General features: G+C 51.8%; 1 protein-coding gene across 10 annotated transcripts in view; it reads right to left on the bottom strand.

Moving 5' to 3' along the window:
- The window catches only part of ADCY5 (adenylate cyclase 5), a 147,095-nt gene that overhangs the window by 55,542 nt on the left and 66,554 nt on the right, over positions 1-24,999 (bottom strand). For all 10 annotated transcript variants that reach the window (XR_012024560.1, XR_012024561.1, XR_012024562.1 and 7 more), the window contains exons 2-3: positions 6,208-6,357; positions 1,698-1,819 (exon numbers count right to left, since the gene is read on the bottom strand). Coding sequence is in view for 7 of the 10 variants with exons in the window: in XM_072812493.1 (XP_072668594.1) it covers positions 1,698-1,819; positions 6,208-6,357 (272 nt within the window). In the remaining 3 variants the exon portion in view is untranslated. The remainder of the gene's footprint in view (positions 1-1,697; positions 1,820-6,207; positions 6,358-24,999) is intronic.

Here is a 24,999-nt window from a genome sequence, read left to right as displayed (position 1 = left end):
TCTCCTTCCCACAAATCCTCATACATGTTCCTTTCTCCTGGGCATATAAAAAACACCTAGTAAGGCTAGGTAGGAACTCTGATACCAAACAGCTTTCAGAGGGCAGCTGTCCCACTTAACCAGCTCTAGGATCTTGGACAGATTAATCTCTGTGCCTCAGTTTCCTGTGAAATAAAGGTAATAGTAATACTGGCCTCTTATATGGATTATGAGGACTCAGTGATTATATGAAAGTATTCAGAGTAGTGCGTGGCTTAGGGAAGGCGCCATACGAGTACAACTCTGGTTGTGAGCAATTATTCCACCTTATGGGGTCAGAGGTGGGTGTGAGGAGAGGTGGGAAACCAACCCGTCAGCTCAACCGACTGAGTCCTGGGCCCCACTTCCCTCTCTGAGCTCGGCTCAGCTGAGTCTGCAGCCCCTCGGGGCACCTCCTGGGCAGGCACTGGGCCTCGGCCTACTTCCTGCCCCTGGCTATGCTCTCCCTGCCTGACAGCGGAGCATGGGTGGGCTCTGGGGGGACTTGGGGACCCCCAAAACTGAGGACACAAGTTGTTCAGGTAACCTTTTTCTTTCAAAGGCTTGGAGTCTATTTTGGAAGATGGATACAGGACACACCGGCAGACGGAACCAACAGTCTTGGATTCCAGGGCACACTTGGGAACTGGGCAATTCCGCCTGAAATTCGGACAATTTCGACATGAAAACTCAGTGCCCTCCCTGCCCCTGCGGCCATCAGCCTCGCCTTGAGTGGATGTATACTCACGTGGGCGTGTTATGGTGCATGCACCATAATTTATATCATTCCATTTAATCCCTTTATGAAAATTCAGCCCAAGCTTCCAAAGGGTTCCCTCTACACCAGCTTTAGAAGATTCATGGGTCTGAGATTTTGCCCAGGGAGAAAGTAATTCTCTTGAAGGCAAACACAGCAGCTCCTTTTCTGGGCAGATGGGAGGATTACAGGGCTCTCCAGGAAGCCACGCTGGATGAAGGCCACTGTATCGCTCCGTGTCCCCATGGAGCTCATAAGCAGATTTTGCACTCTATTAGTCTACATCTGTTTGCACATCCCTGCTGTCAGCAGCTTCTGTCTAGAGAAGCAGCAAATGTGCAGTGAGAGGGGCGTGGGCTGTGGGGCAGGCTGACCTGGATGCACCCCAGCTTTACCAATCCTGGCTGAGTGACCCTGGGCGAGGATCTTAGCCATTCTGTGCTCAATCTCTAAACAAAGGATGCTGATGAGGGCCCCCACCTTACAGCATGGTCAGGAGGATTAGCAACGAGGTGGGTAATGCCTGGTACCAGTGCCTGACCCACACTGGCTTAGCAGACATGGAAGCTGCTAGATGATGATGAAGACTGAGATGATGACAGGACACGTGGGTCCCAAGTCGGCTTCCTCCCTCCCTTGCCAGGCTAGGAGTTTCCCCGACAGCTGGGGCTGCTGCATTCTCCTTTCTCCTCCTCCCTCCTCTAGCTTCTCCCTGCGGCCTCAGCTCCCATCCCTCCCTAATAATTCACTGCACCAACCTAGAGGGTACGGCGTGGCTGGGGCACCCCACACAGCACACACGCCCCAAAGCCACAGACCACCCTGCCAGGCTGTGCTCCCCCGAAGGGCAAGAGGAGGAGATGTTGTCTCCCCAGGCGTGCAGTCCTCCCACCCTGCCCTCGCCCCCTAGCCGCACTTGTACCTCACGTTGTCATGTTTCTGGATGTAAATCTTATGGAACATCATATCCTCCTGCTTGGCATTGATGTCTGCTTTCATCTCCATGGCAACGTGTCGGGGCAGGACAGACAGCAGGAGCCGCTCCTGGGGAGGGAAGCACGTGCTTTCATCATAGCTCTTTCCACCTGCCTGGCAGTCCCCTGCTTCCCCCCCCCGCCCCCCCCCCCGCAGGCCAACTCCTCCCCACCCGGGTCCCCACCCACAGGGCCCTGCAAAAGCCCTCAGGCTGGCCTGAAGTTCAAGGAGCTGACATTTAGGTGACAGTGGGCCAGAGTTGTGCCCTCAGGGCTACTGGAACCCGGTCTCTCTCCCTGGGAGACCTCCTGGGTTTTGTGTGCCTGCACCTGCACCTGGGGAAGAGCAGTCCTGGTGAGCCTGTAGCACTGAGCCCCCCGGGGCACCCTGCATGTCACCTGAGACTGTGTGCGACCTTGGGCAAATTATTGAACCTCTCTGAGCCTCAGGTTCCTCATCTATACATAGGGATGGGGTGATTAAGGGCATCACGTGAGAGTCACTCAACTCGTCCTCAGATTTTCACCGAGCACCTACCATGTTCCAGGCAAGGTCTCTCCTTCACAAACCTCCCAGTCTCAGGGGGGCTCAGGGTACTAGGGGGCACTGAGCAGGGGTTCCTGGGCTGGGAATGGGGTGGTCAGGGAGGGCCTTCGTGGGGACCAGAAGTGGGACTACTCCATTTCTGCTATGGGGACAGTAGCCCGGGAGAGAGGGAAAACGTGTGGACTCTGAGAAACGGAGAGAAGCTAAGACCTGTTGGAGAGGAGGCGGGAGGGAAGCAGGGCGGGGGCCAGGGTCACACTGTGGAGAGGGGTCCCGACTTTGCCTCCCTCCTGCCCTCTCCTCCCGGGCCTGCCTGCTGCAAGAGGCCCAGCTGCCTCGGGATGGGCGACCTCGCCCTGCACCCCAACAGCCCACTACCCACGCCAGGCTGGCTCACGGACTTCTCCCGCCTGAGGCCTTTCGCCCTGGCTGGCCCAGCCCTCCTCATTCTCCCTTCACTAGTGCCTGTCACCAGATGCTGGGCTACCCCCTTGTATGACCCCAAGATTCCCCTCCTGCACCTGTGTCTTTCTGGTTTCTCTCCCTCCTCCTGCCCCCCCTCCCCCAGCACATGCCCACCTCTCTCCTCTTTCTGCTCACTCTCGCCCCTGAGAGCACGCACCCCTGCCCGTCCCCTCCTCCTCCCTGTCCCTCCGTCCAGGCTCCTGAGTCGCCAGCTGCCCGCCGGATGACTGGCCGCTACCACCGTGACACCGCACCCCAAGCCATACTCACCTTCCAAAGGCTCTTCGAGCTCCCTGCCTTTGCCCCCTGCCTTTGCCCCCTGCCTTTGCCCGTGCCGCCCGCACTCTCCGGGCCACCAGGTCGGCACCCCACCCGTGTAAGTGCTTTTACCCTTCAGAACGTCCCCTCTGCGCCTCATCCCTCTCCCCTCAGCCCAGGCCCGTCCAGCCCCGAGCAGGTCCTGCGATGCAGACGCAGACTCCGGTCCTTCCTGCTGCACGTCCACCCGCAGGCCTACATCCCAGCCAGACGGCCCCTCCCCGGCCTCCCCGCTCCCTGTATGGCCCCAGTCTCTCCAGTACACTGCCTTTGTTGTGACACTCGCCGGTGCAAAATCTCCGGAGCTCCCCCGGGTTCTGGATTCTTCTGGAGCCGGTGAGCCCACCCCGCTTTATTTTCCACTGCAAGCCAACACCCCCACTCGACCCGCCCGCTTCCGGCGCCTGGCCTGCTCCCACCAGCCCGGGCCTGGCTGCCTTCTCATCCTCCTGAAGCACCTCTACCATCCCAGCATCTGGTTCTCGCATGTTCTAGGCCTCCTCCGGGTCCCACCCCAGCGACCAGAGCAGGCCCTGCACCAACTTCTGTGTCCCAGCTTGCTGCCTCGGGTCCATCCTCCACACTGCAAGCCAGTGTGTCTTTCTAAAACATACCCCTGACCCTATCACTGCCCTGCGTAAAACCCGTCTATGCTTTCCGAAGCTTCCGGAGCCAGCCCACAAGCCCAGCCTGGCCTCAAGGTTTCCATGATCTGGCTCCCGCCTACCCCTCCCTGTACCCGGCAGGCCCTGAACTGTGTTCCAGATCCAGTGCGCCATGGGAAGCTGCCCAAGCTCCTGGCAGGGTTTCCTTGTCTTCACACACAAGCCCCTCAGCTAGGCTCACCATCCTCACATCCTGCCGCTAATCCTGCCTCAGGCTTCCCCCCTTCCCAGCAGGAGGGTCCTGGTGCTACAGAGCATCCCCTCACCACGCAGGGCCTGCCTCTGGAGCCCCCGATCACTCAGGGTTTCAGGGGGTCTGCTAACCGGGCCTCCCTGTAGTGCATGCAGTGAGGTGCCCCTGAGGACGGAGCTGTGTTACGCTCAGCTGCACAGCCCTCAGCCTCAGGCCTGAAGAACACTGGTAATCCGTGCAGGGTGCTCTCTGTGGGTTAGCTTGGTCTCCCTGAGCATCAGTGGATGTGGCCCTTGAGGGCCACCTCCTATCTCCTGAACTCTCAGGTCCTGGTGACAGAAACACAGAGTAAGGGGCAATTCTATGGAAATACAGCACAGCTGGGGGACCACGTGCCATCTACTGTTTATGTCCATGAGAGACCTTCCTACATTTATAACCACTTCTGGGGCTGCGGGTCAGGAGGGGGGCAGTGGCTGGGGAGCAGCGCTGAGTCCTGCCATCAGGTGGCACCTCGGAGTGCCCCCCAAGGACCCCTCCAGGGACCCAAGAGCAGCACTCTCTGCAGAGGGTGGGGGAGGCCCGAGAGCCACTGGGCTCTGGCGGGGTGAGGAGTGCCTGTCCCCAGGAAGCACGCCTCCCCTCCCTGGTATCTTGGCTCAGAACATGCTAAAGCAAATGGATTTTCTTCCCCAAATCCCTGTGGATTTGCTGGAATGTCCAGCCTGTCCAGGGCCAGTACAAGGAAACCATGATGAGCTGTAAAATACGCATTTTACTGGAGAAGGAACAAGGCCCAGAAGTGAGAAGGGACACTCCCTGACACAAAAAGAGAAGGAAGGTATCCCGATGTCAGGCGACAGATGCCAGAGCCTGGAGCTGGGACGAGCCAGGGGGCCTCTGAGGCATGGAGGGGCTTAGGGTAGGGAGCAGAAGGGCAGCAAGTTGGACAGAAAACACAGTAGGAGAACCCAGGGACACCGCTGACCATGAGGCTGTTCAAGAGCCGGACCAGGAGTTCTGACGGGGCCAAAAGAATGCCCGGGGCCAGCCAGGCCTCAGGCTGGACAGCATGAGCTGGGGACCTGGCAAGACACACCGGCCACAGCAGCAGGGCTGGACAGAAAGCAGGGACAGGCCGCTGGCGGGAGGGGTGGGCTGCGCTGGGGAGACGCTGCAGAGCTTCGCCCCCTGGCTCGGGCCGGCCCCCGTCATGTAACTGCTCGGGGTGCGTCCGGACGGAGTCAGAGTCAGACCCTCTCACACTGTGGTCACACTCCTGTGCGCCTGGGGCGCCCACAGCGTGCTCTCTGGGCAAGCGACGAGGCCATGGGGGGCTCTGTCTCCCTCTCCCTGAGCTCAAAGGCAGCAGGACTCCACTCGTGTCTGTTGTGTAGACACGGACATAAGAAGAGAGGAGAACCACTTTGGAGTAACTTCATCACTGAGAGCCACGCCAAGTGCCAGTCCAGGGGGGCCCTGTCACCCTGCTGGCCCGTCCACACTCTCCCCTGGGGTCACACAGCCCCGTCTCTGGGGCTCTAGTCCGTGAGTTTTTCAGCTCGTTGTGTCCCAGAGTCCCCAGAACGCATCTGGCTCACACTCAGGCGAGGGCACAAGGGTCCTGCGCCCCACCAGGATGCGGGGCAGCCAGGCAGGCGGCCAGCCCTCGGTCCTTGCCCGGCCGTCACCCAAGAGAGCACAGGGGGCAGCTCCCCCGGCCCCAGCGCTCACCGCGAGGAGCCCTCCAAGTCTATGGGCCCCATGAACGGCCTACTTCCCTGCCCAAAACTTCTCTGAGAGCGGCGTTTACGGTGAGACAGGACCACCATCCTTCCTCTGAACCAACCAAACCCCAGAACTCAGCACAGATAAAGAGCTTAAGGAGGGTGTCCCAGGGGCTGCTGCTGGGAGCACCGGAACCAGATAGAGTGCTGCAGCTCTCACCGCTCTAACTCATGGGCACTGGGGAGGGCGGAGGGCCCCTTCCCGTGCCCAGGGTCTGGGCTGCTTGGCCTGTCGGCAGCAGGGGAACATGATGGGGCAATGGGCAAGCACTAGGGTAGAGCTCTTCCTCCCAAGTCTCCTAGAGCATTCCCACAGAGCCAGAAATGCTAGGCTCCCTCCAGGGAAAACATTCCCTTCTGGCTTAGTCCCTGCCTGGATGTGGGGTGGGACTGGGCGGCTACACGCAGCGCAGTTGGTGGGACGGCAGGCAGCTAGGCAGAGGCAGGGCTTGGGCCACGCAAGGACAGGAGGGCCTCACCCACCTGTTGCTGGTTCTCCCGTTGCGAGTGGAGCCGTGCCTGGATGCACTCCCGGGTCTCTTGGAAGGCCTGTCTCTGGGAGACCTCAGCCGGGTAGTGGGTACAGACACCCACGATGTTGGTGCAGGAGAAAATGAGGACATTGGAGACGAGCTGCAGAGGGAGAGATGAAGACACGGAGCTGAGGCCCGCAGTGGGCACCAGTCGCTGGAGCCCCAACCCTGCCCCCCACCCCAGGCCCCACGTTAGCACACACACCCACCTGCGAGCAAGGACACTCACCCATGGCTGACCACAGGGAGCGGCTAAGCAGGATAGGTCAGGCTCTCTGACTTCCTCGAAGCCCAGAGCTTGGCTGGCCTGTGACAGGTTGTGGCCCTAAGGAACCCAGTCTCTGAATAACCATACTGTGCATGCGTACAGCACCAGAGACGAAAAGGTTAGGCATACAGGTGATGCTGTGATGGAGCTGTGTATGCGCTGGTGGGGTGGGGGCGGGGGGGAGTTTGCAAGGAAAGTTCCATAAGGGTCACGGGATTTCATTTTTTGAAAGCATGATAGAGTCCAGCACAGGACAAAGGACTGCCCTTTTGCAGAGAAGTCTGAGATGATTATCGTTAATGCTTATTATTCCCCAGGGATCACTGAGCTGAAGCAAGTGCCTGCTGGCTACCCAGGAGATACCCAGCAGTGTGCCAAACCCTCTGAGGTCTGGGAGAAGGCTAAGGTCCCGGGGCCAGCCGGGGTCAGGGTCAACAGCAGGTCCTGTCTCCTCTTCCTTGGGTTTCCATTCCTTCTCTGCACCAGCCCAGACGCCCCCTGACAACTGCACCATTCCAGCTGGCGAGCATCCACCATCGCCCTCTGCCCCACACTCCTGCCCTTCCCCGTGCCGATGGAGGTGCATGTGTGGAAAAGTACTACTGCCCCTCAGGTCGCGGAGACAAGGTTGGAATTCTTTGGAAAGGAGCATTTACTGAAAAGCTAAGGGAAAAGAGAACACAACACTACACACACACCCCACAAAAGCAAGATCACATAGCACACTTCAGATCCCAAATTTGCTCAGGATCTGAGACAAACGTTTTCTTGGCAGGTCCAGCTAGCTACTGGGATATCTGGGTAAACAGATGCTAGTCCTGCCCTTGCCTCGGGCTATGCAGGACAGAAGCCACACAAAGATGTTCAGGCTTCTAGGACTCCATCCCTCCCTCAGCTTGATTCTTAGTCGCAATGACGGAAGGGAACCCCAATTGGCCTTGGCACCTTCTGCTATAGCTCCGGAAGCCCTCTGGACTTGAGCGGCTTGGTGTGACCTAGCAGACAGCCCCACCCTCTTCTTCCAGGGGCCTCTCTGTCTCTGGAACCTAGAAGTCCTGTCCTTCCCTCAGGTCTTTGTTTGACCTGAAGGCTTCCCCCCACCCCCAGCCCCAGCTCTGAGGCATCCTGACCTCCACTCAGGGTCCTCAGCCAATCCAAGTCTGGAGGTCATGTGGGCTCCATGCTGGATGTGGGGCTGTGGTTCCCTGGAGACACCTATACCGCTCTACCGTGACTGTCCTGAGCCGTGAACCAAAAGAGACTTTCTCTTTCCAATCTCTCAAAGTCCTGCTCTCTCCTTGGCTGCACAATAAATTCTGGTTTCCTGGCTGCAGGACACTGTGAGCTCGCCTCGAGCACTTCCTGGATATCTTCCAGATGCTTCCTGGATGTGCCTTCGGGGAAGGGGCAAACTCAGGTTACTAGCTCCACCAACTCTGATGATGACTCATAACTCCCCCAACCTCACCTGAATCCCATCCACCTCAGAACTGTCATTTTACATAAAAACATGGCAGAGAAAAACACAACCTACTCAACACAAGGAAAGAAAACCTCTTGTTCTATGAAGCTTACAATCCAGGTGAAGAGATGAGGGGTCAAGCCTGACAGAGAACTGACACTAGGAAGCAGAAATGGTCTTGCACCAAGCAAGAGGGCAAGGAATCATGAGGAGGCAAGAGGAGAACTTCTGGGCAAGCCAGGCACATGGGCCTGGGATTGGGGCATAGTTGGCAAGTCCGGCAGGCACAGGAAAGGGTATCCCTGGAAAGAGTATCCGTGACGCTTAGGTTTGTGAGGTACTCAGGGGTCCTTGAATAAATAACTCAGGCTCTATGATCCTGAGGGGAAGTCCACAGAGAGAAGATGGAGCTGGACAGGCAGATAAGAGCCAGACTGCAGGGGCATCTGAATGTCAGGCTGAAGACGCCTAGCACAATTCTTATACAACAGGAACATGAAGGACTACTGAAGGAAAGAAGAGCAAGATGAGCACATCAGCTTCACAAAGGCTCATCAAGGCCAAGAGCAGCTGAGGGAGTCAGAGATAGGTCAGGAGGCTACCACAGAAGTCCAAAGACTTCTGCATGAGGCTGGGGGCCAGAATGCAGAGCTGACTCAGAAGGAAGAGCCATAAGACCAGGGCAATAAGGTTCAGGGAGCAAGAGACTATGGCCTAGAGTATTCATCATGAGAGTGACTCTGAAGGGAGACCTGGATGACAAGACTTCAGAAAGCCACTGGGGACCACTGAGAGAGAGGTAAGGAGAATGAGGTGAGGAGGTGAAAGCTGAAGGAGCCATCTTCAGGGAATGCTGGAGAATGTTCTAGTTAGGGAATATCTTTTAAAAGGAGAAGAAGGGGCCAGATGACTAAAAACAGGAAAAATTGGGAAAGAGAAATGAGGAGCTACCCTTAGACAGGATAATGTATCTTGAGAATCCAACACGGCCAAGTGGGGTTAATCTCAGGAACAGAAGGCTGGTTCAACTTTGAAAAATCAATGTAATTCACCATATCAACAGACTAAATAGAAAAACCATACGGTTATTTCAATAGTTACTGAAAAGGAATATGAAAAAATTCTACATCAAGGCAAGATTTAAAAAGAAATCTCAACAAATTAGGAATGGAAGAGATCAATAGCATATACAAAAACCTATAGCTAACGTCATACTTAATAGTGAAAGGCTGAATGTTTCCTGCTAAGACCAGGAACAAGGCAAGGTCGACCCTTTTCATACTCTTACTTGGCATTGAGGTTCTAGACTATGCAATAAGACAAGAAATAAAAGGCATACGGATTGGAAAAGAAAAAATACAATTGTCTATATTTGCAGAAGACATGTAGAAACCCCCCCCCCCAAAACTCTACAAAGTAGCTACCAGAATTAATAAGCAAGTTTAGAAATACAAGGATATAAGATCACAGGATACCGGGTTGATATATAAAAAGCAACTGTATTTCAATATGTAAGCAAGTTTTGTTAAAAGCTATAGTCATAAAACTCAGAAGATAACATAAAAGTAAAACTTCATGACGTGGGATTAGGCAATGATTTCTTAGTTTGACACCAAAAGCACAAATGAAAAATAAATGAATTATACTGCATCAAAATCAAAAACTTCTGTTCTTTAAAAGGAACCAAGAAACTAAAAAGACAACCCACTAATTGGGGAAAAATATCTGCAAATCATAGATCATACTTTTATTTTTTTATAAATATATAAAGGCACTAAAGAAAGGACCATCTTTTCAACAAATGGTGCCAAACAATTGTCTATATGTAGGACTAACTCAGACCTCCCAAAATACATAAAAAATTTACTCAAAGTGGTTCATGGGCCCAAATGCAAAACCTGAAATTGTTAAACTTCCAAAGGAAAACACAGGACTTTGGATTAGGCAGAGATTTCTCAAATATAACAGCAAAACCTGATCCATAAAAGAAATGATAAATTGATAAATTAGACATCATCAAAAATAAGAGCGTATCTCTTCAAAAGACACTGTTAAGATAATGAAAAGATAAGCACAAAATGGGAGAAATTACTTGCAAATCACATATCTGATACAAAGACTTGTACCCAGAATTCATAAAGAACTAAAGTCCACAATAAGAAGACAGCCCGCTTTTTAAAAGAGCAAAAGATCTGAATAGATGATTCATCAAAGAAGATATAAAGATGACAAGCACTGAGAAAGATGCTCAAAATCATTAGCTATTAGGGAAATAGAAATTTTGAAAAACAACAAGATACTGTTCAACACTATTAGAATGGCTAAAATGACAAAAAGAAAAAGAAAAAACAGGTGCCAACACAGGTACTAGGAAGGCGTAGCAACTGGAACTCTCAGGCCTTGCTACGAGAAATGAAAAACGGTAGAGCCACTTACGAAAACAGTTTGGCAATTCCTCAGTTACACACGTATGACCAGCAACCTCACGCCTAGGTATTTGCTCAAATGGAATGAAAAGTTATGTTCACACACACAAAAAAAATCAGTGCAGGAACGTTTATGGAGTATGACTCATCTAAAAAAGGAGCGATCTAGGGATAACACACAACATGGACCAGTCTCGGACACATGATGCTGAGCGAAAGAAGCCACACTCGAAGGGCCATATGATGGCATATTTACATGACATTCTGGAAAAGCCAAAAAAACTGGAAGGACTGCAACCAGACCGGTGGTTGCCAGGGGCCAGGGAGAGAGGTTGATGAAAGGGGCAGCGGGAGGAAATGTTTCCAGGTGATAGAACTTGTTCCATATGTTGATTGTGGCTACACATCTGTACACCTCTGTCAAACCCACAGAACTATATACCAGGAAGGGTGGATTCTACTGCTTGAAGTTGTCCTTTTATTTTAATTTTTATTTATTTATGATAGTCACACATTGAGAGAGAGAGAGAGAGGCGGAGACATAGGCAGAGGGAGAAGCAGGCTCCATGCACCGGGAGCCCGACGTGGGATTCGATCCCGGGTCTCCAGGATCGCGCCCCGGGCCAAAGGCAGGCGCTAAACCGCTGCGCCACCCAGGGATCCCTGAAGTTATACTTTTAAAAAAAAGAATGGGGGGCACCTGGGTGGCTCAGTCGGTTAAGCATCTGCCTTTGGCCAGGTCGTCATCCCAGGGTCCTGAGATTGAGCCCCATGTTGGGCTCCCTGCTTAGCGGGGAGCCTGCTTCTCCCTCTCTCGTTCTCCCTGCTTATTCTCAGGAAGAAAGGGAGGAAAGGAGGATGGGAGGAAGGAAGGAAGGAAGGAAGGAAGGAAGGAAGGAAGGAAGGAAGGAAGGAAGGAAGGAAGGAAGGAAGGAAGGAAGGAGGGAGGGAGGGAGGGAGGGAGGGAGGGAGAGTAAGATGTGGGAAGGACTAAAAGAGAGAGCATGAAAGCCAGCCAAACAGAGAAAGAGCAGCCTTTCCTCTCTCGAAGGCCAGAAAGGGACCAGAACCTATTTTGAGACATGACCCCCAAGGTAATTATCAAGTGGCCGCTGGAGCATCTCGGTCTTAATCCCCGGGCCTCTCCTGCTGTAATCGGACTCCTCCTGCAGCCAAAAGGCCAATAGCAACAGACGGTACAAATCCAGGTAAAATGATGCCCAGTAACCCAATAGGGGTCCAAATGGCTTTGCTGAGCTTACTGTGTCTCTGTGTCCCTCTCTCTCATTCACTAAACACGAAACAGGGAGAGCAGCTAGTTACAGGGTGCTGGGGTGTGAGGCTGGGGTGCGAGACAGGGGTCTTCGACGAGGTCATTGGGAAGGGTGGTTTCCGCAAATTTCACCTGAGAGTGAACAAGAAAGAGACCAATGTGTTTGTTACACGTACACACACACACCACTCACCCAAAAAGCAGAGATCTGTGCCCCAGTTCTCACAGATGCTAAGGCTCCTGTGCAGACACTAATGTCATGAATGGAGAGGAGGCATCAGTAAAATCGGGTGGAATTCTGCTGAAAGCCTTCTTCTAGGAAGGAGTTTGTGGCTTAAAAATGATCTCACACTTTGAGCACCAGGGTCCAGATGCTGACTGGCTTTCTTCTCCACTAAAAAAAATTCTCAGTCATTGAGCCCCTTGCAGACATAGTAAAAGTAGAAACCTTGTCCTTATGTAAATGACTTAATTAGTAAATAATAGCAGGTATCATTCACAATAGCAGGGAAACAAGGCCTAATTAAGGGTTTGCCGGTTTTCCTTGCATCGACGTCCAGGGACAGATCTAACCACATGGAACACGTGCACAAGCGTGTGTGTGTGTGTGTGTGTGTGTGTGTGTGAACACCTACACCAGGTAGCGTAATGAGCAGATCTAACAATACAGCAAACCTCATTCCCTGGGATTCACCTCAGCATCTGCTTTTAAAACAAGCCCAGCAGATGGTTTGGGCCCAGGTGGTCTGGGGACCACAGGGGGAGGAACTCCTGCTAGAAGGGAATGTCTGGAATTCTAGTCTCTGCGTGGAAACCCAGGGGAGATGCCCATGAACACTTGCCACTCTGGCGGCAGTGGCGGAGGTATTTCTAAAACCCCAGCACTTTGGGAAACCAATCTCTCGCTGCCTGCAGGCTGCAGGTTTGATTTGGTCCCGAGGGTGAAGTCACGTTGCGCCCAGTGTGTGCAGTGCCTCCTTTTTTTTTTTTTTTTTTTTAGTGTAAGTATGCCCCATGCAATATTGGGAACATATTTATACTAAAAAATCATTTGCTGTTATCTGAAATTCAGATTTAACTGGGCAACCGTATTTTACCTGGCATTCCTACGAGGGAGCCTTTTCAAACCTGCCCTCCCCCAATTCTATGACAACCCTCTCCCCCCGCCCCGCAAAGCCCTAGAACACTGGGTGTGACCCAGCTCCCACTCCACCCCACTCCCTCGAGATCCTCCTCCAGCCTCTGCAGATCCTGCACACACAGACCACAGTGCTTCCTCTTTATGTCAAACTCTGAAATCCCCTCTGTTAAGTGCCAGCCGAACCTGGGATCTGATTTTCCAAGGCCACCCGTCCAGCCACAGGGGTCTAGACCACCTCTGGGCCCCAGTGGGCTGAGGAGCGGCTCCCCGCTGCTCTGGGTACTTAGGAAGGGAAGGAAGGTCCTCTCCTGGGACCCAAGCCCTAAAGACAGGCACAGCCCCTCCCCTGCTAGTCTTTTTTTCTATTTGCAAACACACCAAACCAGCAACCAAATGAGTCCCAGATAAAAGGAGCTGACAAGCCTGACAAGAGTTTCTACTGCCTGCCCCAGATTTCATTTGTTCTACACGGTGGTGGTGGGAAGCTCGGGGGACCTCAGTGGAATCCTATTATGATACAAAATACAATAAATCAAGGAAGGATAATCTTAAATTATATACTCCTGGAAGTCACATCAGCTCCGTTCCTTGTATGCTTCACCGAGCTCAATGAGGTGTTAAATGGCTTTTTAAAAAATATTACATATTTTTTTAACTTTTTAAAAAAGTCACAGTGACACCTCTTAAAAATTTGTCCCTTCCAAAGAATGGAGCCTGCTGTATACTTTTTTGGGGACCAAAGCCACATTATCTCTGCTTTAGGGGCTTTCATGATGAGATCCTCTTTCATGGAGGTAGTTGGTTTATTTCAATGGCTCTGGGCAAACACGCCCAGGCTCTCTGCTGTCCTCATTCCCATGGGGTCCTGCCCAGAAGGCACCCCCTCCTTCTCCATTCCAGCGAGGATCTAGGTGCTCAGGGCTTGTCAATCTCTCCTGCTCTGAAATGCTCTATGTCAGAGATCCCCATATCCCTTCACATCATGACACCTTCCGCTCCAAAGCCTGCCATGACTCCCTATTACCAGGAAGATAAAGCCTCCATCTCAGCACTGGCACTAAGACTCTACAAGCCTCATTACAGGCCACATTCCCCTTCTCATCTCCTACTCCAACCATGTGACAGGGCTACTCACTGTCTCTGGAAAATAGCAATCTATAATACGATTCTAAAAGTATAATGTTTATTTAATAGAATTTCGCTGTTACTACAAGCAGGGCATGAAAGATGAACAAATCAATAATTAGCATCTGCTTAATACATTCTTAGGAAAGGCAAAACAGACTAAAATGTGAAGAAAGACAACTATCTAGGAATGACTGGGCGCCTCGATTTACAGCTTTAAAACACTTTGCACATGCACGATCTCACTGACTCCTCCTCACTTGCTGCCGAGGTAAGCAGGCCGGGTGGGTATCACCCCTCTTTCGCCAATGAGGACACCAAGGCTCGAGGCAGGAGTCCGGTCTGCAGCTCCCCGGCACAGCCGCAGCAGAGCCAAATCACAGATTCTCATTCCAAGAGCAGAGCTCAGCCTACTCTACTGACTAAGCTGTTATTTATCCCAACCTAATTTAGGTCTCCTTTTGCTTTACTCTATTTAATAAAGAAACACTCGACTTTCACTACCGTCCTAGGTGCCCCAGGCCTTCCTCATAGATCCCGGTCACATAAAATGCTGATTAGGGACCTGCTCCCGGCCACAGCCTCCAAAACTCGCTCTCTCCAAGAACCACCACTGTGGATGAGAAAGCCCACCCTGTGCCTTGTTGCGGCCAAGCCTTTCTCTAGTCCGGCTTCCCGTAATTATTTTTCATCGAGATAGAATTTCTGTACCATAAAATTCACCCTTTTAAAGTATGTAATTCAGTAGTTTTTAGTGTATTGTCAAGATTCTGCAACCTTCACCACTATATAATTCCAGAGCATTTCAACATCCCAAAAAGAAATCCCACACTCATTAATCACTGCTTATTTCCCATCCGCACCCCCACCGCCAGCTCCCGTCGGCCCCTAATTTATTTTCTGTCTGGATGGATTCGCCTGTGCTGGACACTTCATATAAACAGAAGCATATAATAGGTAGCCTTCTTGTCTGCTATTTTCACTTAGCATAATATTTTCAAGACTCATCTCTGCTGTGGAATGCATCAGTTCTACATTCCTTTATGGCCACATGATATTCCATAGAATGGACATACCACATTTTATTTATTTATCCATCCATTACGGGAATTTGGGTTATGTTGCCATGAACATTCATGGGCAAGCTCTTGCACAGACATATGTTTTTAGTTCTCTTGGGTATATATACCTAGAAGTGGAAATAACAGAGGTTCTGGACTGAGTCTTTGTGTCCCCTCGCCCCCAAAATCATATATTAAAATCCTTAACTCCAAGCAGATGGCATTAGGAGGTAGGGCTTTGGGGGAGCTGATTAGGTCATGAGGGTGGGATTAGTGATTGGGATTCATGCGCTTTATAAAAGAGATCTAGGGGCTCCTGGGTGGCTCAGTCGGTTAAGTGTTGTGGGCTTAGGTTACGATCCCAGGGTCCTGGGATCGAGCCCCAGATCGGGCTCCCCGCTCAGTGAGGAGTCTGCTTCTCCTTTTCCCTCTGCCCCCGCCACTCACGCTCACTCTCAGAAAGAAAAAATAAATAAATAAATAAATAAATAAATAAATAAATAAATAAATAAATAAATAAATTCCTCTTAAAAAGAGAGAGAGAAAGAGATCTCAGAAAGCTCTAATGCCCCTTCCACCCTGGGAAGATACAGTGAGCAGATAGCCATGTATAAGCCAAGAAGTAGTTTCCCACCAGACACTGAATCTGCTGGTGCCTTGAATTTTGGACATGCCAGCATCCAGAACTGAGAGAAATAAATGTTTGTTGTCTAAGCCACCCAGCTTACAGTATTTTGTTATGGCAGCTTGAATGGACCAGGATGCTGGGTCACATGATAAATCGACGCTAAACATTTTGAGGAACTGCCCAACTGTTTTCCAAAGTGGCTGCACCGTTTTCTACTCCAACCAGAAGTATATGGGGATTCTGATTCCTCACATGCTCCCCAACACTTGTTTTTGTACATCTTTTTGATTACAGCCATCCTAGGGGGAGTAGGGTGGTACCTCAGTGTGGTTTGGATTTCCTTACTTTTTTTTTTTAAGATTTTATTTATTTATTCATGATAGACAGAGAGAGAGAGAGGCAGAGACACAGGCAGAGGGAGAAGCAGGCTCCATGCAGGGAGCCGGACGTGGGACTTCATCCAGGGACTCCAGGATCACGCCCTGGGTGTTTAAACCGCTGAGCCACCCAGGCTGCCCTGGATTTCCTTACATTTTAAAGCAAATAGTATAACAAGTGAGATAGTTTATTCTGTAACTTGAACAGCTGTGCCTTTAGAGATGATCACACTGTATACTTTATATTTGTCATCTTTGGTTACTTATTCCTAGGAAGACCCCAGAACTTGTATACCTATTCAAAAGAGAAGCCACAGCTTTCACAGAATAGTACTCACTTGAGCAGGATACCCTCTTTAAGTCACTCAGCAAACACTGATTGACCGCCCAGGGCAGAACACTGTGCTGGGGAGGAAGGGGCGCGGGTCTGGAAAAGCTCAGCCTTGGGCCACCTGGCCCCTGGCCCCCGCCCCAGGACTGCAAGTTTGCTGACAGAGGCAGGCACATGCACAGAAGTGCTGAGAGGACATGAACACTACAGGCATTGCAATCTTCAACGCCAAGTTAGTTTCACACACACTCAGTTTGCAAAAAATACTCAGTTTGCAACAGTTTTAACATGAAGTGTTTTCTAAATTGACAAGAAATAAATAGAACTTAACAGAAAAATCAGAAATGTAGACGTGCAAGCTATTCAGAGAAGTAAAACTACAAATGGCTGATGAATGCATGACACACACACACAAAATGTGAAACCTCCCTAGCAAACAAAGAAATACAAGTGAAAATAGTATTCGCCTATTAAAACTAGCAAAGTTTTTTTTTTCATGGTAATAATATTAGCAAGAATGCAACAGAACAGACACCTTCCATCGATCACTGGGGAGGAGAATGGTACCATCCTTCTGGAAAACAATTTGGGAATATGGATAAAGAGCCTTAAACATGTTCATACTCTCCCCTCACGCTCTGGTGGTGAGAATATAAACTGGTGCAGCCACTATGGAAAACAGTATGGAGTCTTCCTCAAAACATTAAAAATAGAAATGCTGTGTGATCCAGTAGTTCCGCTCCTGAGTATTTGCCCAAAGAAAATGAAAGCACTAGTTCGAAAAGACATACATGCCCCTATGTCTCTTATAGCACTATTTACAAAAGCCAAGATACGAAAGCAACCCAAGTGTCCACTGACAGTTGAACGGATAAAGAAGGTGAGGTATAGGGACACCTGTGTGGCTCAGTGGTTGAGCGTCTGTCTGTCTTTGGCTCAGGGTGTGGTCCCGGGGTCCTGGGATTGGGTCCCACATCGGGCTCCCCGCAGGGAACCTGCTTCTCCCTTTGCCTGTGTCTCTGCCTCTCTGTGTCTCCCATAAATAAATAAATAAATAAATAAATAAATAAATAAATAAATAAATAAATAAATTTTAAAAATGTTAAAAAAAAAAAAAACAACAGAAGATGAGGTATATATATACCTACAATGGAATATTACTCAGCTATAGAAAGAATGAATCCTTGCCATTTGCAACAACGTGGATGGATCCAGAGGGTCTTATGCTAAGTTACATAAGCCATTCCGAGAAAGACAAATACCATATGATTTCACTTACATGCAGAACCCCAAAACCAAGTGAACAAACAAACGATAAAAGCAGAAACAGACCCATTAAGTACAGAGAGTAAACTGATAGTTGCCAGAAGTGGGGGGTGGGAGGGATGGGCGAAAGGGGTGAACGGGGGAAGGAGGTGCAGGCTTCTGGCCGCAGAATGAATAAGTCACAGGGACGAAAGGTACAGCAGGAGCAGGACCGTCAACCGTATTACAATCACATGGTGACAGATGGTGGCGACAGCGTGGTGAGCACACATAGTGTAGAGCCGTCCAATCACTGTTGTATATCTGAAACTAAGGTAACGTTCTGTGGCAACTGCACGTCAATTAAAAAATAATATGTTTATACTCTTTGACCCACAAATCTCTGCTACACAGAAACTCACTGTGCTGGGCAGGGCTTTCCATGCTCGGGTGATTACAAGATTCCGAGGAACAGAAATGTTGAAGAACTAGGGAGGAGTTGGGTAAATTATGGTGCTTCAGCACCCTGAAATAGGTCAAGGCCTCTGCAACGTTTTACTTGAAGAATATTTAACATCACGGGAACTTTTCAAAATCTAATGTCAAGTGGGGGAGAAAGAGAATACAGAACTGCATAGTTAGTTGACATGATCCCAATCTAAAAATATACACGTGTTAACAGTGGTAGACCGTCTCTAGGCGGCAACAGGATTGGAAGGATCTTTTCAGACCCTTTTCTTTAGGCCACTGAAGACGTTCCAACTTTTCTATTATATGTATTACTCTTTAAAAAGACTAATGATCAATTTATAGTAAAAAAAAAAAAAAAAAGGAGGGGAAAGAGACGTGGCTTTTACTGTGAGCAGGGCAGGCTGTAGGAACTTCTCGGCTAATAGATCCAGGCAATTGGGGGCAGAAACTGCATGAATTAAGGGGTGGAGGGACTTTGAGGGGGTACAAGGCTGCCTGGGGAACCCCAGGAAGTCAATGCTGACTGGAACAGAACAAGCTAGGGGAACTGGCCAGAGATGAGGCAGGGTTCACGGCTGCATCACAAAGGATGTCCCTGCCCCGGGGAAGGGGGAGACACGTGACCCAGGAAGCATTAAAACTCTTGGTGGCTGTATTTCCAAAACTAAAAAGTATACTGAATTCTCAATCCCTAACATGTGTATTCACTAAAGAAAATTCCCCAAAAAAAGTTAAAAAAAAAAAAAAAGAAAATTTCCATTTACTATCCAACACGGCTAGAGTTAACTAATTTATCCCTCTTTTTTTTTTTTTTTCCAATCTACTCCGTTTTGGTTTTGTTTTCACAAAGCTGTCACCTTACTGCTTATAATTTAATGTCCTGCTTTTTTCATCTAACATTATAACATAAGTCTATCCCCCTCATTACAACTTCTAACGCTGCAGCGTTTCTGTAGGAAAATGTGATCAGAGCTACACTTTGGGGATATTCATTTCATGGCTGGGCAGGAGGCGGCAAAGAAGAAGGTGCTAGAAGAGGTCAAACAGAGAGCTGGGCAAATGGCACAGACAAGGAGGGGCAGAGCCTGGGGGAGGCCAGGTGCCCTGCGAAAGGGGAAGGAGAACAAGCGTTCACGATGTCCCAAGCAAGCAGCTCAGAGGAATGAGTCTCCAGGGGAAAGGAAGAACTTTGGTTCTTAATCCATGCAGGGAAGTCCAGGGCGGGACTGGCTTCAGGGGAGGGGTGTGCAGAAGGGGTAAGACAGTGTCATAAAAGCTAAATGGAAGGGAAAGATTCAAGCAAGAGTTGGAGAGCCCATGGTCAGGGGCTGTGGCAGAGGCTGAGGATGAATCAAAGGGTGTCAGGGGTCCCACGGGTGACCTCAGAGAGGAGGTAGGAGTCCAGACCACAAGGGTGTAGGACATAGGGGCGGCGAGGGGGCCAGTAGGGAAGGTGGTCTTTCCCAGGGTGCTCGGGAGAAAGCACGGGTTCCAGCTGGAACGGATGCAGCAGGGAGCGGAGGACAAAATCCGCCAACAGCAGGGCAGCAGTGCATGATGGCACCCACCAGCCACAGGGCACGAGCACCTGAAACGGGGCTCATCTGAGCGGAGATGTGCCCGAAGCGTGGAAGTCACACCAGAGTCTGAGATTACATGTTGATGCGATACGCTGGCTACGTGGGGTGAAATAAAAAATACTGTTAAAACTTGTCTTATCTGTAGGTTTTTTTTTTTAATTTTCTGGCTACTGGAAAAATTAAAATGATGTATGTGGCTCTCATTACATTTCTGTTGAACAGCAGAGCTGGCCATAGAACAAAGGGGAGGCAGGTCAAGAGGGACCTGCAACTTGCCATCATCAACAGGCTGATTTGCAAAATAGCCAACTGGTGTTTTGGAAAACTTGACAATCGGTGAGTCTGCCTAGAGCCCCACCTGTGGGCCTCAGAGAGACTGGCCTCTCTCCCTGTCCTTTAGGGGGTCTTTTCCCCCAAGGCTCAGATTCCTTCATCTGCCAGGCTCGGGACTCATTCTGGATGGCGCACTCCACAGCAGCCACTCCGTCTGGCTCTGCGGGGCCTAAAATGTCAAGGAGAAAAGAGAAGAGGTGTGCAGGGGCTGAGGCTCATCCATAAGACCCCAACAGATAAGAAGATTTCGGATGGGGGCCCAGGGATAGATTGAAGCATCGGGACTATCTAGCACGTCATGAAACTCGTGGGAAAGTATATGGATTTAAAGCCAGGGGGAGAAACGGCAGCCTGGGAGCAATGAATGAATGATGTCTGGAGGTGGCTCAGTCTAGAGAAGGGACTGGGGACTTAGGAAGCTAAGTTCTCATCCTGGATTTGCAAACAAACAAACAAAAAATTATGTGTGTATATATAAAAAAACTGGAGAGGCAGTGGGTGCTGGCCCAGGTCTCTGCCACCTGGGACAACCACGGAGCAGCCACAGCCTGAGTCTCTGGATGCTCAGGCTGGACACTTGTCCTGACCCTACTTCCATGAATGGAGATGCCACTCACAGGATTTTCTGAGAAATCCCCTTTTTCAAATATTCTGGTCCCAGTTCTCCTGGAATGCAATGGAAGGCTCAACACTGCAGCACAGAGCCAGCTGGTTACATCTGGAAGCCCTACAAGTCTCCCTTCTGACCCGTGCGGGATCCACGGGGAGTCCCAGAGGAGGCGGGAGGCCTTCAGAATTCATGTCAGGCAACGGCCTCCCCACCGCCAAGGTGCAGGGATCACATGCACAAAGCGGGGTGGAAACCTAGATACCTCCCCCGCCCAAACCAAACCAAGGAGGCAGGTGGCAGGGGAGGGGACAGGGGTGCCGGAGAGGCTGGCCGCTCGGAGTGCCTTGGAAAGCCTTTCTAGAGAAGCTGGGTGGTGGGTCTGCTCACCCATAAACTGCTCCTCGTGCACTTCTCTGATCTCCAGGGTAAGGAGGAGTTTGTTTTGTGGCCTGGCAAGAAGTTTCGTGGACTAACAGTTTATTTATAATCCGGTGCAAATGAAATCTCTCTCCTCCAAAAATCATCTCCGAGAACAATTATCCAGCCCCCCCTCCAAGGTCCCCCACCCTCAGCTTCCTCCTCCCCCTTCCAGGAGAGTCAGACAGGCTTTCATTGTTCCAGGTGAGCCGTGGTGACAGATGAGGATGATGCCAGGCTGTGTGGGCGGAGGGAAGGGGCTGACAAAGCTCTGGAATCGGATTCAGGGGGAGAGGAGAGAGCACCGCCACACACAGACTTCTGGTTGCCGCCCTGCACAGGTGACGTGCGGGCTGTCCTCGTGCCTCGCCACCCGCTAACCTCCACCCACCCACGCCCTCTCCCTCCCTCCAGGCCTCACCTCCAGGGCCCATTTTAGGTCTGAATTGGGAAGGAAAACAGAAAAGCTCAAGAAAAAGTGAAATTGCCATTAGCCCGCTTACCTAACCTTGACTTGGTGGCGGGACACGTCACGGGGACGCGTCTGCCCGTGTGGAAGGCACGCGGCGCGTGACCCAGGGCAGGGGGCATCCTGAGCCTGCCCTGCCAGGTGCCTCAGCAGGGATTCGGGGGCTCCCCAGGCTACCCCGGAGACTGCCTGCAGAGAAAGGCAGGGGGAGACGACGGCCGGAGCACTAGGCTGGAAGTCAGGGGACCCGGCTGCGAGCCGTGTGACTTTGGGCAAGTCCTATCGCCTCCTGGGATCTCGAAGCCCTCTTCTCTAAGATGGAGCGGAGGTCACCTGCTAATAAAACACCAGGGCCCACACGCTACTGGTGTGACGCTCCGTAGTCGGGCTGGCCGTGCCGGGAGCGGCCTGGGCGGGGGGCGCTGGAGGACAGCCCCCCGGGGCTGGCCATGCCGCCTTCTGCGCCCTAGCACATCCCCTCCGCCGCGGGAGCGGACACGCAGCAGGCACCCGTAAATGCTTATTACACGAATAAGTGGATGGAAAGGAAGTTGAGGGCTGCAGGGAGCTTTCAAGGCCTGGAGTATTCCAGCTCACATCAGGCCGCCAGCAGTCCTTGCTTCCGACACTGTACAGCGTGAGGCAGGAGGGGCGGGGTACCGGACCCCCCCATTAAGCGACATGCAGATGACAAGCCAAAGATGGACAAATGAACCCAGCACGAACAGCCACGCCGCCAAGGGAGGGCCTGGAGGTGGCGTCCATCAGGGGGAGGAGTCGGGAGATGAGTCTATGCGGCCCTGTGAGTGGGCTGCGGGCTCCGCTGAGCTGGGAACTGGATCTGGGTGTCGTGCTGGGGACTCCCTGACTGGCTGGCTGGCCCTGGGTCTGGCCCTGAGAAATCCCCAGAGGCCGAGCCCGTGAGGGGGGACATCACGTGGAAATGGCACACGAGGTGAGGCGAGGACCTGGATCCAGGTCGCCACAGGGCCAGCCCTTCTCCTGCCTGGCTGGGCCACCTCAGCAAGTCCTCGGAGGCCCATGAAGTTTCTTCTTATGTAAAACAAGAGAAGGTTAACCCCTCGGCTCCCAGCTGCTTCCCAAGGGCCCTGACGTCCTGGGAGCCTTCTCCGTGGTGGGACTCAGCGTCCGGGAGAGAAAACCAAGAGTTGGCCCTGGTCCAGTTGCCACTCACTCCCAGCCATCCTACCAACCAGGGCTGGCACTGACGCCACAAGGTATGAGGAGTTAGAGCTAAGTCCTCCCCCGGGGCCAAGAGAACATACCTGGGGTGCCGAGGCGTGGGCCTTTAAACTCAACTATGACCGGTGTCTGCCTGTAAAAGGCACCCAGGAGGAAGAGCATGGCAGACATTCATTTGCAGACCCACCTCGTACCCACCCCGTACCCTCCAGAAACATACTCTCAGCTCGAGGTCCACCTGGTGAGCTCTAGGTTATCCCACTACCACCCCTCATCCTGTCCCTTTCGAGTAGATCATGGAGATTAACCTTTTTATTTTAAAAATACATTTTTTAAAAGGCTTTGGCAGAGACTGTGGTCTACCTAAATCCATTCTCCCCTTCTTCCAAAACAACACACAGTGGCCAGGCACGCAGCCGCCATCCTTGGGGCCGTATGATGATGCTTAGGTCAAAGGGGTGAGAGTGGAAGTGGTGTGTACAACTCTCCATCCGCAGACAAGCCCCTTGCTCTACCTGGACCGCACCTCTTTGCTCTTTCTTCTGGAATGGAACCCGGACAGCTTCCAAACCCAGCTCTGACCACACAGACGGGGATAATGTCCTTGTAGGTGGTGGAAGAACCCCATGGAACTGGGCCAGGCCACTTCGACTCCACTCCCTGAGAAAGAAACTCTCAACTCCTTAAAGCCACTGTCTCGTGGCGTCTCTGTGGTACACAGCTTGGCCTTCACCCTAATATAACTGCAAACAGCCGAGGTTTCAAGTTCTGAGCATCCAAGGGCAGCCTAAGCCCATCCTTCCTCCTCCTCTCCTGATACTTGCTCCAGGACAGAAGGGAGAAGCCACGACATGCAGAGTGCATGAGATGAAGGAAGGCAGGATGGGGTTGGAAGCGTGAACACGAGAAGGCCACTTGAAAGACGGTGCAAGGTTTCTGAGGTAGTGGTCCTCCTGACAAGAGCTGGGCCCGAGCCCAGACGCCAGCGCAGAGACAAAGCAGACAGAGGGGCTGGGTTCTCAAGGGCGGAAGGAGGTGTAGTGGCTGCACTCCACAAGCTGGGAACCAGAGGCCCAGGGGAAAGGAGGAGCAGGCTCTGCATTATCTCAAGGTGAAGCATGGTGTGGGGGAAGTACGTGGGATCTGGTGTCCGAAGGCCTGGGTTCAGGTCTCAGCTCAGCTACTTATAGGACGAGTGGTGGCCACTGAGTAACGGCCCCTAGTAAGCCTGAGATTCTTCTATAAAATAAGGACGTACTACCTACTTCTCAGGGACTGTTGGTCAACTAAATAGGGCAATAAGATAAAATGTCCGAAAAGCAATTACCTTCCACTGCCCATCTGGTAGATGCAGTCCAAGCAAGAAACTGAGAACCCTGCCCAGTCTATCCCCAGTCCCTGAGGGAAGTAGGGAGGGGAAGGACATGGATCGGTATTTGTCAAGTGTCTTGAAGCACCTCCCGGGGAAGGTGACCAGACCCACGAGGGTTCCGGCCTGGGGCCTCCCGGCGCTGTGCACCTGCGGCCCAGCCTCTCTCACCCAGGCTTGGAGGATGGGCAAGGGCTGGGGGCAAGCCTGCTGCTCCCACAGCCGCTGGGCAGTGCCTTGGGGGCTCCACCCATGAGGGGAAGAAGCCCTCAAAGACAGGGACCCCCTCTGCTGGAGAAGGGGCTCCTCTCTTCCATCCAGTGGCCTCTTCAGGCTCTTGCCTGGGGAACACAGCCCTTCACTAGAGAGACCACATGTCCTTTACCTAAAAGCAGGGAGCTGGGAGGCATCTGGAGAGCCTCTAACTCAGGAATGAAAGCAAAGACTCAAGCTTCTCGGGAGGCTCTCAGGGAGCCGCCAGGCCTGCCAGGGAGCACGGGCTTTTGAACACCTTACGCTCCTGTCTGATGGGCCCGGATTCCCATACAGCGAATGTAGGAAAGCAAAAGCCATCCGAGTACCTCGCCTCAGGAGTGGCTGGGCCTTGGGCTCAGACTGAGCTGGGGGGAGACAGTTGGGGTTTTTGCAGAGGTTGGAGCAGGGAGGCCCCTGAGGTCTGTAGTGGGACTAGAACCGTCCACGGTGCCCCTTCTCACCCTTGGGCCCATTTTCCCCTTTTTCTTCTACAACTCAACTTCCTTCCTTTCTTCACAAGATGATGTGAGTTGGTGGAGGAAAGTGAACAGAAATTCAGCCCTTGCCTGGCCCCGTAGGCTGTCCCTGAGAGCCCCAGCGCCACCCTCCGATGAGCCCACCACACAGATCCTTGGGCTCTCAACCGGTCTTGGCCAGTGTTCCTCTGCCAAGGGGCACGTCCAAAATCCTTTGTCGTC

Source organism: Canis lupus, chromosome 35 (assembly GCF_048164855.1).
Source record: "Canis lupus baileyi chromosome 35, mCanLup2.hap1, whole genome shotgun sequence".
NCBI lineage: Eukaryota > Metazoa > Chordata > Mammalia > Carnivora > Canidae > Canis > Canis lupus.
Note: the sequence above shows the minus strand (reverse complement) of the source record. Positions and strands in the feature narration are given on the sequence as shown.